The sequence below is a fragment of the Etheostoma cragini genome, chromosome 2 (genome assembly GCF_013103735.1).
Source record: "Etheostoma cragini isolate CJK2018 chromosome 2, CSU_Ecrag_1.0, whole genome shotgun sequence".
NCBI lineage: Eukaryota > Metazoa > Chordata > Actinopteri > Perciformes > Percidae > Etheostoma > Etheostoma cragini.
Window position 1 is genome coordinate 3,310,236 of NC_048408.1, and position 18,582 is coordinate 3,328,817.

The 18,582-nt window shown below is 38.7% G+C and overlaps 1 protein-coding gene across 3 annotated transcripts in view; it reads right to left on the reverse strand.

Annotated features, from left to right (window-relative positions):
- LOC117952226 (teneurin-3-like) overlaps positions 1-18,582 on the reverse strand; it is a 242,888-nt gene that overhangs the window by 116,962 nt on the left and 107,344 nt on the right. For all 3 annotated transcript variants that reach the window (XM_034884389.1, XM_034884382.1, XM_034884373.1), the window contains 2 exons: positions 4,530-4,703; positions 598-662 (listed from right to left, as the gene is read on the reverse strand). In XM_034884389.1, coding sequence (XP_034740280.1) covers positions 598-662; positions 4,530-4,703 — 239 coding nt within the window. The remainder of the gene's footprint in view (positions 1-597; positions 663-4,529; positions 4,704-18,582) is intronic.

Consider the following 18,582-nt stretch of genomic DNA (forward strand, 5'->3'; position numbering starts at 1 on the left):
GAGGCAGTTCTGAAGGCAAAAGGGGGTCCAACCCGTTACGAGCATGGGGTACCTAATAAAGTGGCCGGTGAGTGTATAACCTATATGTTAGAGTTTAGAGCCCCTCCTTTATTTCTTCTTTGTTGGTCCTGTGACTAAATACCTTGTGTCCCCTTCCCCTCTCCTCCTAATGTAATACTGTTTGGGGAAAGGGGAGTGTAATTTATTATAAGGCTTATTGGTTGTTTTTATTAATTTTATTATTCCTTGTGTTATTTTGTTTGTATTTTGTCCGTCCCTAACCTTCTACATTTTTATTTCAACAGACTCATGTCCCTTTATTGTTGCTTTACTGGTTTTTAAGAGTCAGTGTAGCTAGCTCAAATTCTCGGTAGATAAAGCTAACTTCAGTTTTGTGTACGTGTTAATGTGTGCATTTTGGAAGTTGGAGCCGGTTTGTCACAAGAAGAAATGGACATCTTCTTAAGGAGTCACAGTGTGGTGAAATAATTATACACAAGGCATAATTCCACCAATCATGTGTTTGTGTTTGTGTGTGTGTGTGAGTGTGTGTGTGTGTGTGTGTGTGTGTGTGTGTGTGTGTGTGTGTGGTCTTACCTATGCAATAACATAGCAGGACAGAGAGCAGTACAGATAGTCCTACTGCACTGAGAGCTGTACACCTGAGAAAGAAAAAAAACAAAAACATTTAGTCTGAAATGACCTTTACAATACAAATACACATCTTCTAGATTTACAGTGCTCTTGCATATGTTTCACTTTGGATACAAAACACTTCCACAAAACACTGCAAACACATTTGCAAATGCCTATGGTGTCTAAGTACCCTTTCAATTAGTTTTATTAATTAGTTTTATTTATAGTCAACACATTCTCATGAATGGGTTTATTTGAAATGGTATGCAGAACAATTACAGATTTCCTACAAAATTACGGGGACCGGTTACGTGACGGTGAAGTTTTAGCTGAGAAAACGTGAATGTGAGCCGGGTACAGTGCACCATGATGTGACAATGCTTTCAGCGTACAGTTGAGTTTAGCTGACAAAAGGTGTCCATCACACAGTGACCACCGACCACCACTTCAGATTAGAAACAAGACTGTGGTTTGGGTTCAAACACCGGCACCTTTACGTAGTATTCCAAGATTACGAACACCCGTTTCCCGGATGAAAGTCTTGTGTTTTCACCTTATTTTCTTCCTGGACACAAACTCCGCTCCCCCACTTGAAAGTCCTGTCTTTTATTATTGAGCGATCCCCAATAACCTTCTCCCTACGTGGCTCTTCATGCTCTTATACATCAACAGGCACTGTGTTGCATATGGTAATAAATACGTGGAATACACAGTGCATTACTTTTCGTAGCTATTTAGGACTGATTCATGAGAACTGGTTGAATTTCACTACCAAATCACATGTCTCCCGTGCAAAATGAAGCACGTGATTTAGTGGAGCTTTGAAAATGCCATTTTCTTCCTACTATAGTCAGTACTCACTGCAAGTACTGCATCCGCACAACCCAGGCCCTCATCCCGTACCATTCTCCAGCAAAATGCCAAAACTACACAATAACTCTGGCCTGCATATCTGCAACTTACTGCTAACATTTGAGACAGAGTTTAGACTAGCAGCAAGCTTGTCTTGTGTGTTATAATATTGACTTTGTTTAATAAGAAATCGATCCATGTTTAAATATTATATATATAATATCATATATATAATATATAATATATCCGTATAACACAGGCCAGCTAGCTAGAATTGCTGGTAATAACCGTAGCTAAGCTAGAGTTGCTATGATGTGCATATGAAGTGCCATGTTGTTCTCCACTGTAAGTCCTCCACTTTAATGCTCCAGTTTAGTGGTAACATGTTATTTACATTTTTAAGTAATAATAATAATAATAAATTGAATTTGTATAGCACTTTTCAAGGACCCAACGTTAAAATAAATGCCCAAAATATTGTCCATTTTACAAGCAAGGTTATGATAGACAGAGGATTACATAATATGTTTTTAATGACCTTAAGTTATTCTTTTTATTAGCCCATCATGCACCATCCAAGTGCACATTCGGTGCTAAGAGCTGAAAGACCACCCAACTGGCAACTCTGCAGTGAGTCATTTCCAGAGTATTTCTATCTTGTAAGGCCGCTGTTTTGGGTATTTTATAAATGTGAATAATTTGTAACAGAGCAGACTTAGAGTTATGTTATTGCCCTTCTTGTTTTTAATGTTGTTATGAATATCTTTGTTGACTCCATGATCATATCATCGTATTATTTACTGCCATGCGGGTCACAAATTAAAGTTTGGCGAGCCGCAGGAGGCTGGCGAGCCGCGCGATGAGTAACACTGGGTTAGACAAACAATTACAATAGTGAACTACTCTTGCTGCTGTGGGAATGGTTTATTTCTCATGGGCTCCCCCCCGATGTCACACACCGCACAAATCCCTGGATGCTCTTTTCAAACCAGTTAAAAGGCACCTGGCTGGCAATTGGCTGCTGCTTTGATGGCTCCAGTTACTGCATGGATTCAGCTGACTGATAGATGTAACTAAAACCTTGAAAATCTATTGCCTTCAATGTTAGAAGTCTATGTAACCTGTGCGTTGAGCTGCTGTGAAGTACATGGTGTGGTTAAGTAACAGTAGTCATCCATGAAGCACAGGGTGCAGTATGTTAATAGCAAGCTGCGTGTTATCTGCGCTGCCACAGAACAGAAACAAAGTCCCAGTTTGTACAACAGTGTCTGTGTCCGAAACACCAAAGCAATGTTCATTTGACCATTTAATGTCAGATCAAACTACCTCCATGCAGCTTAACCCAGAGCTGTGTTGCCATTTAGAAATAGTTACAAAACATCTCCTGTCTCCAGGCAGTGTAATCTTTGTGATACGCAGGTATAAACAATATACCCACTAGGAAAGCTCCAGGATGTCCATATACCCACTTACAAATGCCCAATGACACGTAACAACACCCCTCCTATTGTATGTTTGATATATTTAGAATTGTCATCTGTTACTTTCTTCTTCACATAGAAGATAAAGCAATTCCACCTTAATTTGGTATATACAAGTGTATCCGTATATTCTGGCTTCTTGGAATTGAAGAAAGAGATCTAGGGAAGGGGGGGATGGAAGTAGAGAATATGAAAGATAAGAGGACAAAAAAAAACTAAGGCAAGGAAAGCTGTGTAGGAAAAGGGAGCCAAAGGCAGGAAGGACATGCTTAAAAAGATATATCTAAATGCCATCTGTAAAGGAGCACATGTAAATGTTAACCAAGGAATACTGAGCCATTCTGTATGCCCAGTACACCACACACAGTGTTCTGACAATGTACAAAAATGTCTGAATATACTAGATTGAATTTTTTTTTCTTCACATTGTGCAGTAATGGCATGGATTTGAAAATGTTGTCAGCTGTCAGCTTTACTTGATATCCCTATCGCATTAATGGGTATCACCCTAACTGTGTGTGAAGAAAGAGAGACAGGGTGCTGTTTAGAAGCACTGACTGAGAAACAGTTATCTGCTGACAAGCTTGTGGAAAGGTTTTCAAATTGCAAACAGTTATATCAAGAACCTTTCACCATTTCAGAGGAAAGACATGTTTTCCTGTTGGCAATGTAAATAAGCCAAACAGCCAAAAGAGAGCCTTTTGTTTAGTTTGATGTTACATATACAGTAAATGTCCTGGCCCAGTATCGGCCAAAATCTAGCTTGTCGGATTGACACAGTTTTGCTACACTCCTGATGAATGATGTGCATGAATCATCCCAAGCAGATATGTTCTAAGCAGATATGTCCCAGTCCAGGCACCTCCTGCAAGTCCACTTTATCAACCATGCAGTGTCATTCAAACTTCAATTCCTTCAGTGTGTTCCCTAGGTTTGTGGAAGACTTAGGTGCACTTATTTTGCAAAGGGTTTAGGGGTCCTCCCTAAAGAAAATGTTACGTTCTTCAATGAAAACAAAAAATGCAATTTCACATAATTTTGGACATAACATTTTAACCATATCTGTCTAAAATGTCTAAAAAATCTACAATACAAAATACAGTAAAAAAACAATCAAAAAGCTTGAAGACTTGTTACAGAAGTCCACTGGAGACCCACTACAACCATTAGATCTGATTAAAAAAGCATTAGTGTTAGTGTCAGATGCCCAGATTGATTTTACATTCACTCAGCACAAAACGGCTTGGGTAATGAACCAAAGCCTTACAATAGAAGGGAAATCCCTGTTGGTGACTGGTCGTTCTCAACAACGGGTTTGTATGCTATCTTGTGAAAACATATGCACAACAATTCGTATGATATCATACAAAATTATAGCGACCGCCGGTTACATGACAGTCACGTTTAGCTGTTTAACAGTTACATTTTTCCAACAAAAGGGTACTGACAAATGACTCCCAAAAATCACCCAATTGCAGCTACAAAATATGAAACAAGGTTGAACTTTTTACTGAGAGCAAAAATCAGGAAGTTGGTTTCTTCCTGTTCTTTTGATCTTACCTCCATGAGCAGTACTTGGAGGATTTCTTGAACTTGAAGGCAGAGCGGGACAGGGTATTCCTCGGCAATGGCCTGGTGGGTGGGGAGTACACTGAGCCTGTTGCCATAGTGTATCCAGGAGTTGCCGTGGAAAAGAGGGGGGTGGTGCCTGTACCTGTCTTAAAGAGGAAGTGCCTGGAGGGTGAGAGGAGAAAGAGAGAGAGAAATTAGATGTGGTACATTGATGGCTTTCCCGCTCCGTCTACAATTGATGCAAGGCTAAGCCTCTAAACTACCAGCCTTATTCACATTTTCAACCCTAAGCCCTGTGGTCTTAACAGGTTATGAAGTGTTTGTTAACTATGTGACTCGGTCCACAGACTCTTTTACTTTACTTTTCAATGTCTCCCAACATACAGACCTTTTGTAATCACATGTTTTGTAGACAGCAGTGGTGGGTACTGAACATCTTTATATTTTACTTCCAAAGTACTTCTTTGTCTACATCAATGAATTATTATAATCACTTTAAATTTTCACACTTGTTAGCTGCCTAGCCTACTGTTTTTGCCTGTCTTTGTTGTTATCTTAATACTGACATGTAGCCAACCAAACCACGTGCTTTGATATGAAGAGTGTTGCATATTAATTTCCTTCTTCAATAGCCCAGGCACTCAATACAATATCACTATTCCTAGACCACCTATGAACATAATCTTTACTTATGTGAGGAGTTATTGGGCCAAATGCACAGGAGCAGGCCATTGTCAAAAAATAGGGTAAGCCTATATATAGTGGAAGACCTGTGCGTCATGCGTCCACCCATATTTGTTCTTCCCATACGCCTTCTCAAAAATAATTTTTGCCAAGCCAGGTTCATTTTCATCGGCACTATTCTATTTAATGAATTCACCATAGGTATGAATGGCAAATGCAGCAAAGTTAAAAGTAGATTACTGTCCCCCAAAAGAATATTTCAGTAAAAAGCAAAAGGAATGTGAAAAGGTACCATTAACGTTTTGTTTTTACTCATTTGCGTTATCGAGTCAGCCCTGCTAGCCAACACAGATGGAAAAAAAGGGTGCACATGTTTCTACAATGGCAGTGACATGGTAGCTGTGACTCTCCTCATCTCAGACACAAGTTAGTCACAACGGTTTCTCATACTGGTGTACTGTGTGAACAAAACTTTATCATGCTAATTAACTTGACTAATGAAGCCTGTGACATGCATTTTGTCGTTACATTCTACATGTCTTTACTTAAGCATAACCATCTCCCGCCACCAGTCCTTAACTGGTTTATAAACCATAATTCATAGACTATAAATTACTGTGTGTGTGTACAAGGTTAACTGTATTTCTCAGGAAAGTCTAAAATTGTTGAGATTAGTAAAAGGGTTAATGCTTTAAAGCTATAGTGCATAGTTCCTCTCCTCCACACATTTGCTTGTAACCAAGGAGGACAGGGAGGATTAAAAAAACATGATGAACTCTTCCAAAGAGGTAATTATGTTCAATTGAGCTTCTGCTCGTCAAAGTCACCGTATGACACAATCTTCTGAAATTAGTCATACTGGGAAATACAGAGAGAGTTGTGTGGAGCTAATGGTCTTCATTAGCTTTGTAGCAACTCATTTGGCAATGTCTTCAATGAAACGGATGTTTTTTTATATCAAAAAGTTGTGCACTCGCTAACTATATAGGAGAAGGCATTGAGAAATTTGAGGAATTACTTTTTTGGTTTCAGCAAAAAGCAAGAAATTCTCAAAACACTTCATGTGTTATCACCCCATTGGAACAAGCTAACCGAGAGATAATGGACTATATAAATATTACATTTACAATGCTGTCCTGAAGAAAGCGTGAAACAGTTTTCAGTTTTTTTTTGGAAAATTCGGTCTTTGATAGTTTCCACAGGACCATTTCCAATATACCATTGGCACACATGTACTGTACATGTATGGTTGCAGTAATTAACAAAGGTCACAATGTCTGCTTAATGACACAACCCCGGCTAACGAGCATCTGTAATTACAATCAGAGTGCTCTCTAACAAGGCTGTATGATTAACACTTAGAACCTATTATAACAAGGGTCCTTCAATTAATACCTGCCTCGAAGCAAGATAGGAAGAGAGAGATACAAGAGGCATTTGAGGGGGACAGACTGAATAAAGAGAGACGGGTAACAAACTACTCAGAGTGAAGCTTAACAGCATTACAGTGTTCCGTATGTGAGTTCTAGCACTCAAACGCAGGGCTTTCAACGGGGAGAGCAGAGTTCATGTCTTGAAGACGTAAAGGGAAAAACACAAGACTTTCACCCAGGAAACAGGTGTCCCTGGTGTTCTAACTCAAACCACAGTCCTTTTTTCCTAATCTTAACTAGAGGTTTTAGCGCATGAACTTAACTGCAACGGCTGCTGAAGCAACCGGGACCTCACGGTGCTCTCTACCCAGCTAATGGTCACCTTGGGCCCTATTTTAACGATCTAAGCTTGCGATATATCATACGAGCTAAAACTGCCTGGCACAGATGCGTTTAGGGTGTGTACAAATCCACTGTTGCAAGTTTGTGGGCCTAAAAAAGGGTCTGTGTGCTGGGTGCATGGTTCAAAAGGGTCGGACTTAGTGTCTTCATTAATCATAAGTGTGTTCCGGGCGTAACATGCATTTGCTTATGCTTTTATTATGATGTCGGAATTGCTAAGCTAATATTTTTATGTTTTTATGTTTTCCATGTTTGAAGGCTGCCGTGTGTCCCTTTGTGTGCACCAAGCATATTTTCTGGGCACAGGTGCTAAGCGTTGATAAAATAACAATGACATGCTGCGTTATTGATTTTAGACCAGGTTTTGGTTGGTCAAAGATGTGATCACTTTCTGCTGCCTCAAGATAGCAATACAGAATGCACCTGAACACACCTCCCTGTGAGACCAGCACGCCCATGGACGCACAGACGGGCTCAGGTGCATTTTCTATTTAAAAGATGTGTGTCAAGAAATTGACAACTGTGTCAGTTTTAAACTAGCAAAGACATTTGTGTCGGGCTTTGGTGCTGCGTGCAAGATAGGGCCCCTTATGTTGACTAAATGTACCTGTATAGACACCAAACTTAACGGTAATGTGACCAGTAGTCAAATGACCGGCGGGCGCTTATGCTTGATTTCATTTCGAAATCTTGTGCATCCGTTTTCATATTATATCATATGGACCTGTTCATAAAAACCTATTGAACATCACACATAAGTGCAAAAGATGAATTGGTGCATTCATTCTAAATGTACTTTTTTTTTCTTGTGTTAGGTACACTGTAGAGCACTTTGCTTTTGATAGCTAATAGAAAACCATTTTTTCAATTTACCAATTATTCAATGTGAAATTAAGCTTTGGGAGATTAAAAAGTATCAACTTGATGTGATGATTACCAGTTACACCCATTAGTGTGACATTTCCCTTCAGGTGGAGTATTGTGATTGAGTAACGTACTTCAGTTGTGCTCTTCAGGGCCCACAGCGCTGCTCTTACATCTCTGCTAGTTAATGCCATTTAATGCCATGTCCCGGACGGGATGATCAGAGCTAACAACTAGCAGGACTCTGGGAGTTCACCTGAACAATCACATAGGGCTTGGTCACATACAACTGGATGCAGGTTCACCACCCGGGAGGTTCTACGGGTGGATTCTGTTTCAAAAAGAAAATGTAAATGTATGTGTGTTGCCATTAACAACGGTCCATGGAGACACACATATTGCGGCGAGGGCAACGTTCATTTACATTATCAAAAGAGCACTATAACTATTCTGTAAACCTGGCTCACAGACTATGAGTCCCTTGCCTAATGGCATTTATGTTACTTTAATAGGGGAATGTTTTTCATTTGGCTGCTGCTGTTTTGTACATTTTTTAATTTATTTTTATTTTGTGGTGGAGCATAGTTATGTGATGACTGGTGGCAGCAGTGGTAAACCACTGTGACTACAACAGAGTACACTCAATGGCCAGTTTATTAGATACACCTGTACAATGTAATGCAACCCATCACAACAGCTTTGCCATGAATCCTATTTTCATTAAGCTTATACAAGTTTAGTTTGTCTGACAGGTGATAGTTCTACTATGTGTTTATTGTTAAGGTTGAAGAGGATGGTGTTGTACTAGAGTCCATAATATTGAAAGGTGTTTTTGCCTACCTCATATAAAAAGCTGGCATGACAAACCTTTTAATAACCTTTCAAGCCAGAGCACCGGGAAAACACACACAGGTTTTTTAATGAGTCAGCAAGTCCTACTACAGATTCCTATTACAATAGACAAACAGGCTTAGATAAAATGTGGTAATCAGCAACTTCATATCATGTGTTTGGAGCATCTAATGTTAACATGTATAGAGGATTCAGCTTACCACTCAATGCTGCCAGCCTACTAAGCTAGGAGCTGGAGTAGGGCCTACCGCCTTGCATCTATGGTAGTGATAAAGAACTGATGGATTAAATGAACAACTGATGGATGAAATTGGCTGATAACATTCCAAGCAAGTGGTTTGTGAGAAATAACAAAATGCTGTGGTTTAAATACTTGTTGCACTAAAGGGGAGGTATATTTGTTAGTACTTGGATGTTTGCAGTTTTCTGTATGTGTGTGTGTGTGTGTGTGTGTGTGTGTGTTTGTGTGTGTGTGGGGATCATTTTTATGACTACCACTTCATTATTTATCACCACATTAAACTGCCTCATCCCTCTGTGGAAGTGCACATGAAAAGTCACATTTTATTATGCTTTCATTTAAAGCAAGAAAGACACAGAGGCTAGGCGTGGCCACTAGATTACACACACACACACACTTACACACACACACACACACACACACACACTCACAGGAAGAGAGAGACATGTCGGAAGGTGATGGGCACTAAATGACTATTTAGAAATGTAAATCATTATATTTTTAGCAAGGTCATACATAAAAAAGAAAAAATAAGACAATTTTACAAAAACTGAAAAGCTTGTGTCAGAAAGAGTCACTGATACCAACCAAATTTCTCTCTGGAGAAACTAAAATAATGTTATTCTTGTTTTGATTTCTGTTTTTCTATTTGTGCTGCCACCACATTGTGCCTTTTATCACCAACATCACTTTGACAGCAATTAATTATGACGCTGTAATTGTCCTGAGTTGTGAGGGTATCATGGAAAACAGGTGATACCAGAAATTAGATATCAGAAAATACAGCTGCAAATGTAATTCAAACCAACCACAGAAAATGAGCCAAAAAAGGACAGGTTTATGGGTAGACGGACATTTTGTTGACATCTGCTAGTCTGCAGTTTGTCATGGTTGGAAACCTGAGCATGATGGAATTCATTTTGGATTGATGGTCATATTTAGCAGTTCCTTCTTGTGTTCTTAACTAAAGCAGAAACACAGGCCCATTCATAATGCCTAGCTAAAACTACAGGGACAGGACTCCCTTACGATTAGGACAACTTGTCAAAAACTTTATTGAGTTCTGCATTGAAATTCACAATTCTAAACTAAAATTCAGAATTCTAAGAACAAAATCTGAATTCTGAGAATAAAGTCAGAATACCTTTAATACTAACTCTAATGTCAGAATTCAGATTTTATTCACAGAATTCTGATTTTACTTTATTTACCAACTTCAAAAAAGAGCTAAATTCTGACACTAGTCAGAACTTTAATCTCAGAATTCTTAGAAAAACTCAGAATTCTGAATTTAATCTACAAATTCTGACTTTTTAATTTATAACTCATATTTGTTGTTTCACATGTGGCCCTTATCATCTCCCGTAGTTCTTTACTAAATCTGTCATTAAGAAGAATTTGTGAACTTTGATGGAGACTGAAAAGAAGAAAAAAAGAAGTTACACCTTTTTGAATCTTTTTATAAGACTCGAGACATGCTGTTTTCATAATGCTGTTGCTCTGCAACACATACAGTAGCAGGACCGGGACAGACACAGTGAGGATAATCCAGTGTAAAAAGACTGTAACCACAGTGTGCTTAGTTGGCAGTAGCAAGTTGTCAACCCTAACTAATCTGGTAGTCCGCTAATAATAGCAGCCCCTGCAATGCACTATCCTACAACAATTCACATTACATTGACACCATTTACAATGGGGGTTTTAAGTGTCTTTGACAATAGGAGCAGTTTCAGTGTGACATAATGTAACAAAAGCGAGAACACAGACAGGTTACGGATCCTCGTGAAGAAATTGACTGTAACTAATGTGTGGCTACTAAATGATCGCGCATGTCTTCACACTGTGACGATAGGCATTGAACAGCAGCTTTCTCCATAACTCCCCCCACACACACACAACCACTGCCTACAGTGTGTGGGATAAAAGGATCATTTCATTTACATGTCACCATTTAATTGCTCTTTCTCCCCATGCGTTAATCATGCAAACACCCACACATACCTATACAAATGGGTGCTTCTGATTTGTGTCTATTAAATTGCCATTGTACAATATGTCCTTTTATTATTGAAATGTTAATCACTGGACATTATTTTATTTGTTTATTCCTATATTTTTTTACATTAGTGCTGTGGAGTAGTGCATGTGAAGTACAATTGAATGCATTCCTTTTTTTAAGTTTAATTTTTTGGGGCATTTTAAGGCATTTTTTTATAGAGGACAGATTCAATTTAAAGAGTTATCTCAAGATACTTTACTAATAGAGTTGGTGTAGACCACACTCTATAAATTACAAAGACCCAACAATTCCAGTAATTCCCCCAAGTGCAAGCAACTAGTGCGACAGTATTGACACTGAATTAAGCTATTGCTAGCTTGTGTCAGGTAAAGTGTGTTATTTCAGTAATTAATAATACCTCAGTAAGATGTTGAAAATGTTGTTTGTTGTACTGTATGTTACTGAATGCTCTCTTTAATTTCAGATGAAGACAGCTTGATCTATTAATGATTCACTGAAAATGTCTAATAATAATGGTAATAATAGTAGTAATAATAAAATTAACAATAATAATAACTAAAACAGACAGATATTGAAGGGTTCTACCGCGTCGCGGTTTAAACTGTAGTTAGCATTGTGTTTAGTTTTGTATTAGACATTACAGCAAGCGTCAATATGGCCATACTCTTTTCACAGTATATCTTCATTTCAGCCCCCATTTAGTCAAAGGTTTTAAATTTAACAAAGATGGTGTTTGTGTGTGTGTGTGTGTGTGTGTGTGTGTGTGTGTGTGAGAGAGAGAGAGAGAGAGAGAGAGAGAGAGAGAGAGAAAGATTGACAATCAACACCTGCTCAATCCAGTGACCAGTTGTGTAGGGCATCCCTTGACACAAGTGCTTGCACATGGTTCTGCCTGTGTGTGTGTGTGTGTGTGTGTGTGTGTGCGTGCGTGTGTGTGTGTGTGTGTGTGTGTGTGTGTCAATGGTTGGATTACCACCTCTAAATGAGGACATTTACACTCTCCTGTCATGTCCCCCCCCAGACTGTATAATATAGGTCTCACCCCATTCTCTCCTGCTGTCATCTTAAGTACCCAATATATGCCCATAACACACCTCTGTAGACTCTCTCTACAGTTGTATGTTCGGTCACTAAAAATATCAATTGTGGTTCTGAAATTAAATCTGTGTCAGTGCCTCATATTTCATCCACAAAAAAAGATTTAGAATTTATTTGATATTTTGTTTGCTTGCATCTTTGAAAGTATAATTTGTGTTTTAAACAATCTAGGCTGTACACTCAGTCCTCTTTCCCTGGATACATGTGGTAAACACGTAAAGTCTGCATAATCATTTTGAATAGATTTTACTATCAAGATATCTGTATTTTTCTCTAGAGAGCATCACACCAGATTCTTAAACACATGTAAAATGAGTGTGTGGGATGTAGAGCATAGTGAGAAATATTGTATCTGTGGAAGCCAAAATTGATATCTTTCCATCACTACATAGATCAGATAGTATGGCATTCCATCAATTATTGTTTTCCACATCCAGAAGGTAAACTTTTCCGAATAAAAAATAAAGTTGGACAGAAGAAAGATCCAATATAGTATTACAGTTAAAATCTATAAACCTTTATTTTACTATGGAAACACTGTGGTACATATAAAGTAAGCAACACTTTTCCTTTCCTTGTTGGATTAGAAGTGAACGTGCCTGCAGCACTTGTTCATGGTTCATCACAGCATGGCACAGGGATCTGGTTCACTACAGAGTGAGCATTTTGAGGAGAACTTAGTCATCTTAACCCTCCTGCTGTCTTAACTTGTTGTCCTTCTGGGTCTAAATTGAAAATGATTTTTATGTTGTGCTTTTTCCAACGTTTTAGTATGCGTTTGACGCAGTTTTGAACATTTTAGTCACTTTTTTCAACATTTAATTTTTTTATTCCTGGTCAACTAACTTTAAATTACGTTTTTGTTAACAAAAGCAGAAATTATGACTTATTTGGCTAATAGTTAAAGTCAGAGGATGTTGAGTGGATAATCACAGACTGGTATAAGTTAAAGTGTAGTCAGGAGAATGTTTTAAAACACTTTACACCGTTTTTTGAAATGCTATAATATTGAATAAAAATTGAATTGAAAAAATTCAACGGAAGTAATTTTAATTTGACCTGCAAAGAATGTTGCAGGGCTTCCACTTATGCATCCAAGTTATGTTTGGGCAGTTTGGTTGAAATAAATCCATATTTGTGATATTAAAAATGGGTTAAGACAATGAGTTCATTATAATGAAAAGAAGGTACACAAGTGGATTGTTTTTTTCTGTTCCAGCATTGTGTGCAGGTTATGGATTATTTCTTTGTGCTAAGTATTTTTTTTTTCCTTTTTAACTTGATATTGAAAGAGGTATTGAATATCACCTTTTTTGGTACTGCATAATTTCCATTATTCTGGGAACAGGAATGGAGCAGCGTTCCCTGTAATCTGGTAAAAACCATGGTCCTCTAGTAAAGTAACCATAGATTGTAAATATTAATGGACAGAGCATTTGGTTCCATGAAGTGAAGCAAATGCGGAAGTGCCTTAAACCTGTATTCTATCTGACCTCCAGAAGGGGGACACTCCTTAAACCTGCATTCTATCTGATCTCCAGCAGGGGGACACTCCCCAAGCCTTCATTCTATCTGATATACAGCAAGGGGAGATTTCTTAAACCTGCGTTCTATCTGATGTCCACCATGGGGACACTCCTTAAACCTGCATTCTATCTGATCTCCAGCAGGGGGTTACTCCTTAAACCTGCATTCTATCTGATCTCCAGCAGGGGGAGACTCCTTAAACCTTCATTCTATCTGATCTCCAGCAGGGGGAGACTGCTTAAACCTTCATTCTATCATAATAACAGCAGGGGGCGACACATGCAGTTGCAAAATCTGGTCGGTTTCCGTAGAAGTCTATGAGAAAGTGACCCACTTCTCACTCGATTTATTACCTCAGTAAACATTTTCATAATGAGTTTATGATCTAAATCGCTAGTTTTAATTCTTTTGCAATACAGAATGATGATAATTTTTTGAATTACGGTCTCACTGATTTAAAAATCTGTGATAATAACCACGATGGTTGCGCCCGGAACGGCAAACTCGACAACTCATAGCAGATCTCCCCAAACCAATGGGTGATGTCACACATGCTCTCTCCAATAATATTAAACAGGCTAGCAATTTTGCAAAAAAGAAAACAAATGTCTACTACCACTCAAAGAGGTGTCAGATTAAGTGATAACATGGAGCCATTTCTCACTCAGCATCACATATACAAAGGATCTGGTACAAGGCACGACCTCAGTGTGGGCATTAAACGTAATATCACTCCACACACAAAAGCAGATCATCAATTTAACATGAACAACTTAGATAAGACACAAACGAGAGAATAGGGCAGAGGATAGTAGAAGTAGGATAGAAGAGAGAAGAAGTAGGATAAACAGGAAAGAAGGGGATACCAAGAGGAAATGGAGAGGAGTATGAAAAAAGGGGGAAGGAACTGTAAAGAGAGTCATGGGAGTTTTTTAGAAAGTGAAAGGAGAGAACAATTTGAAAGACTGTGAGATCTGTGAGTCTGGCAAATGTGTTTGTCACCAAGTCTGTGAATGTGTAAGAAGAGTTCATTTGCAAAAACAGATATCTCTGTGTTGTTTAACTCCCTAAATCATGTTATTTTTGTGCTAGCCGGGAAATATCAGTGAAACTGGTTTTGGGTTGTTTTAAGAATATTTCTCTGCATCTCTCTCTCTCTTTCTCTCCCTCTCTCTCTTATAAATCAGGTGTTTGTATTGTTTACTCAAAGGAATATCAATCAAACTGGTGTAGGTTTATTCATTTTAAGAATGGCCTGTCTCTGTTTTTGCAAATTAACTGTGTGTTATGTGCGTTATGTTATTCTATGCACTCCAGGGTTTATTCTCTTCTATTTGCAAGTCTGCTTATAGTGAGAAACACATGTTTGGAGTCTGAGTTAAAAGGGTGGGAGCGAGGACAAGAGAGACATGGTATCAGGTAGTGTGTCTGTCAAAAGGGGGTCAGAGAGAACAGTATATAGGGTAAAGGTATGCAGCAGGTGGTGAGTGTTTTGTCTGCGAAGATTAACTCTAGTCTATATGATACCACCACACACACACACACACACACTCACACAATAACACATCTATCTGATACCATGTCAGCTGACAGGAATGTTGAAGAGAGAAACAGCCACTGTTTGAACAGGACAAAGCTGGCTAAGACTGGTGTGGATGATGTCAATCTTTACATCAGGTCTGGTCCAGTCACTCTGTCTGTCAGACTCTGGTAAACTTTGAACTTGATGTTCATGATGCAGTTTTACTGTAATTCAATTCAATTCAATTCAATGCTATTTATAGTATCAATTCACAACAAGAGCTATCTCAAAACACTGCACTACTACAGATAGAGTAGGGCCAGACCACACTCTATTATTTCCAAAGACCCAACAATTCAAGTAATTTCCCAAATACAAATACATAGAACAATACATTCCATATTGACTGTAGATTTAAGACATGTGATCACATGTCTGTAATATAGCAGAACAGTCAGGACAACTATCTAAGCTGGTCAGTTGAACAGGTAAAAATCACACCGTCTGTTACAGGCTCTATAGTGATAGCCACGGTAACGTGCTGCAGATGCGCTGTTTTCAGCTGGACCAGAGTATTCGGTTAAAACAGATCGGTGAGGCTGTTCTGCCCTCATTTTTCTCCACAAAGTTAATTGGAAGTGTGCTTTATGTTGACTGACTGCGTCAGACTCTCTTTATGCACATACGTCTATGGTTGGACTTCAAAAAATAGACTTTTAAGCGCTTGTCAGCACCTCAGGTGCTCTAATTTGGCTTTTTGTTTTGATGAAAGCTCCTGGCAATTGCTCCTTATAATAAGTGAAATACAGGGAGTAACCAGTGAGCCAGCTTAAAAAGTGGGGTTTCTTTAATTGATGTGTAGTGGATAGAGTCTATACAGTAGCAAGACATTTTCAAGTGTTAAGTTTGAGAATCTCGAGAATCCCTCCTCGGCTCTTAGGGTCCCCCCACCTGCCAGATCCAACTTTAACCCCTGGGTACATCTGAAAGTAATGCTTTTCTTCTCCCTGTTAAACTGTTGACATCTTGACTTTAGCACTTATCACTTAACATGGCACAGGTATGGGGATCTCATTAAAATTATTAAGAGTGTTCTGAGGCCACACAGAACCCTCCTTAGCTCACAATCTTACTCATCAGCTCTTTTGGCAAAACATTCATTATTTCAAACCAATGTATAAAAACTCACCCTAGGCTGATATTCTGACTACATTTTCCAGACAGACTAATTGTATGGCAAACACAACAAACTTCTCAATCCAGCAACTGCATATCTGAATTAGGAGCTTATGTTATGTTGTGCTTTTTCCAACGTTTTGGTATGCGTTTGACGCTGTTTTAAACATTCACTTTTTTCAACATTTCTTTTTTTTCGTGGTCAATTTACTTAATTTAAATTACATTATACCCATATATTTTTTTGTTGTTGAAAAAAGCTAAAATAATGACTTAATAGTTAAAGTCAGAGGATGTTGAGTGGATAATCACAGACTGGTATACGTTAAATTGTAGTAAGGAGACCCTTTACACAGTTTTTTGAAATGCTATAATACTAAATAAAACACCAAAAATTCAATGAAAATAATTTGGATTTGAACTGCAAAGAACGTTACATGCCTTCTACTTATGCATCCAAGTTATGTTTGGGCAGTTTGGTTGAACGAAACCCATATTTGTGTTATTAAAAATGTGTCAAATTGCACCTGGGGACAAGACAAGGGTTAAACACTGGGTTCATTATAATGAAAAGAAAGTACACAGGTGGAAGGTTTTTTCTATTTGTCCACTTTGAGCCATGTGTGGAGTAAGGTTACATACAGTTTTGCCACGTTTTTAAAACAATACCATTAGAATTTTATACCACCTATTATGACTTTTTCTGTTCCAGCATTGTGTGCAGGTTACTGGTTAATTATTTGTGTTTAGTATTTTTTTTTCCTTTTTGCCTTGATTTTGAAAGAAGTATCAAGTGTCACTTTTTTGGTATTGTATAACTTCTATTATTCTGGCAAAAGGAATGAATGTGGAGCTGTGTTCCCTGTAATCTGGTAAAAACCATGGTCCTCTAGTGAAGTAACCATAGATTGTTAATATTAATGGATTAATGGCTGATCAGTTATTTGGCACATGGGGCAGAGGGCGAGTCAGTCAGTCGTGAGTCGTTGGACTCAGACCGAGCAGGACAACTGTGGCTGGCAGTGATTGATGTTTAAAAATCAGTCTGTTAGTTCATGTAGACACACCATGCATCAGAACAGTAATATTTGAAATAACATTTGAACATTTGAAAGCTTTTACAACTTTATTCTGAGTAAATGTAGATGTACACATTGTATTAACTTTACTTGCTTCCTTTTGTTGGCCGGAAGTCGCCTGCACATTATCAGGGGTAAAACCGCAAGGTAAGGAGACATAGTCCCGGCTGTTCAGCAAATACGTCATCGCTGGCTGACGTGGTTGCGCCTTGGTCAGCGGCAACATGGTCAAAGTTGAAATAATTGTAATCTTTGAGCGCAGAGCTTTGGGCTGCAACACGCCAAGGGTAGCGCTTCGTCCAAGTTGTCTCCACCACTCTCCCCGTATTAAAATAACCACACAGCCAGCGCAGAGCGGTTTTACTGTGTATCTGCAGTAACTTAAATTCAGTGTTAGGACATGAAAGCTGGCTACTAGAAACTCCCTCATCTGGTGCTCCACTGACACGCTGAGCATGAAGATCAGACGTGGGACACAGACTTCTGCTTCGGTCTGACTACTCCATCTTAAAACACAGTGGTACTTACACTCTGGGCTCGAGCCCCATGGCTGCCCCTGGCGCTGCCTATGGATATAGTTATCAGACACCTTATGTTCTGTTACTTGTTACTGTGGATATCATATTCATCAACTGTCTTACAAAGGGGGAGATAATAGTGATGATAAACTAGTGATAGACTCGAGGATGATCAAGTCTATTTTTACACTATTCTCTGTGAAGTGCTTCAAAGCAACCTCATGCACTTCATAATAGAGCTCACAGTGATCTGTAAGCACCTCCATGACATGAAACACTAAGACCCTCATGTGACATGTGACAAAATATAATTAGCACTCCACATTTAAGTTATGATTTTATTTGTATAGTTAGTAGGACAGGAAATGCTGAGGTACAGTAAGGGGAGGTAGCTCACAGGTATCAAAACATAAAAGTTAGACTTTTTTTTCGGCAAGAAACTGACAGTATGAAGTACGGACCAACCAAGCTGTCCACTACATTCAGCTTTGAAGATGTTGGGTTGGATTGCTGACTGAATGTGCATGATTTGGCATGCAGGGAGTGCCTCCAAGTCACAGAGAATTTATATTTCATCTCCGCCCCGCAAGCTTATAGTTTTTCTTACCCGATCTCCTAAAGGCCTGCAAGTTGTTTAATCTCCAAGTCTGTCTGAATGTTTGTGTGTGTGTGTGTGTGTGTGTGT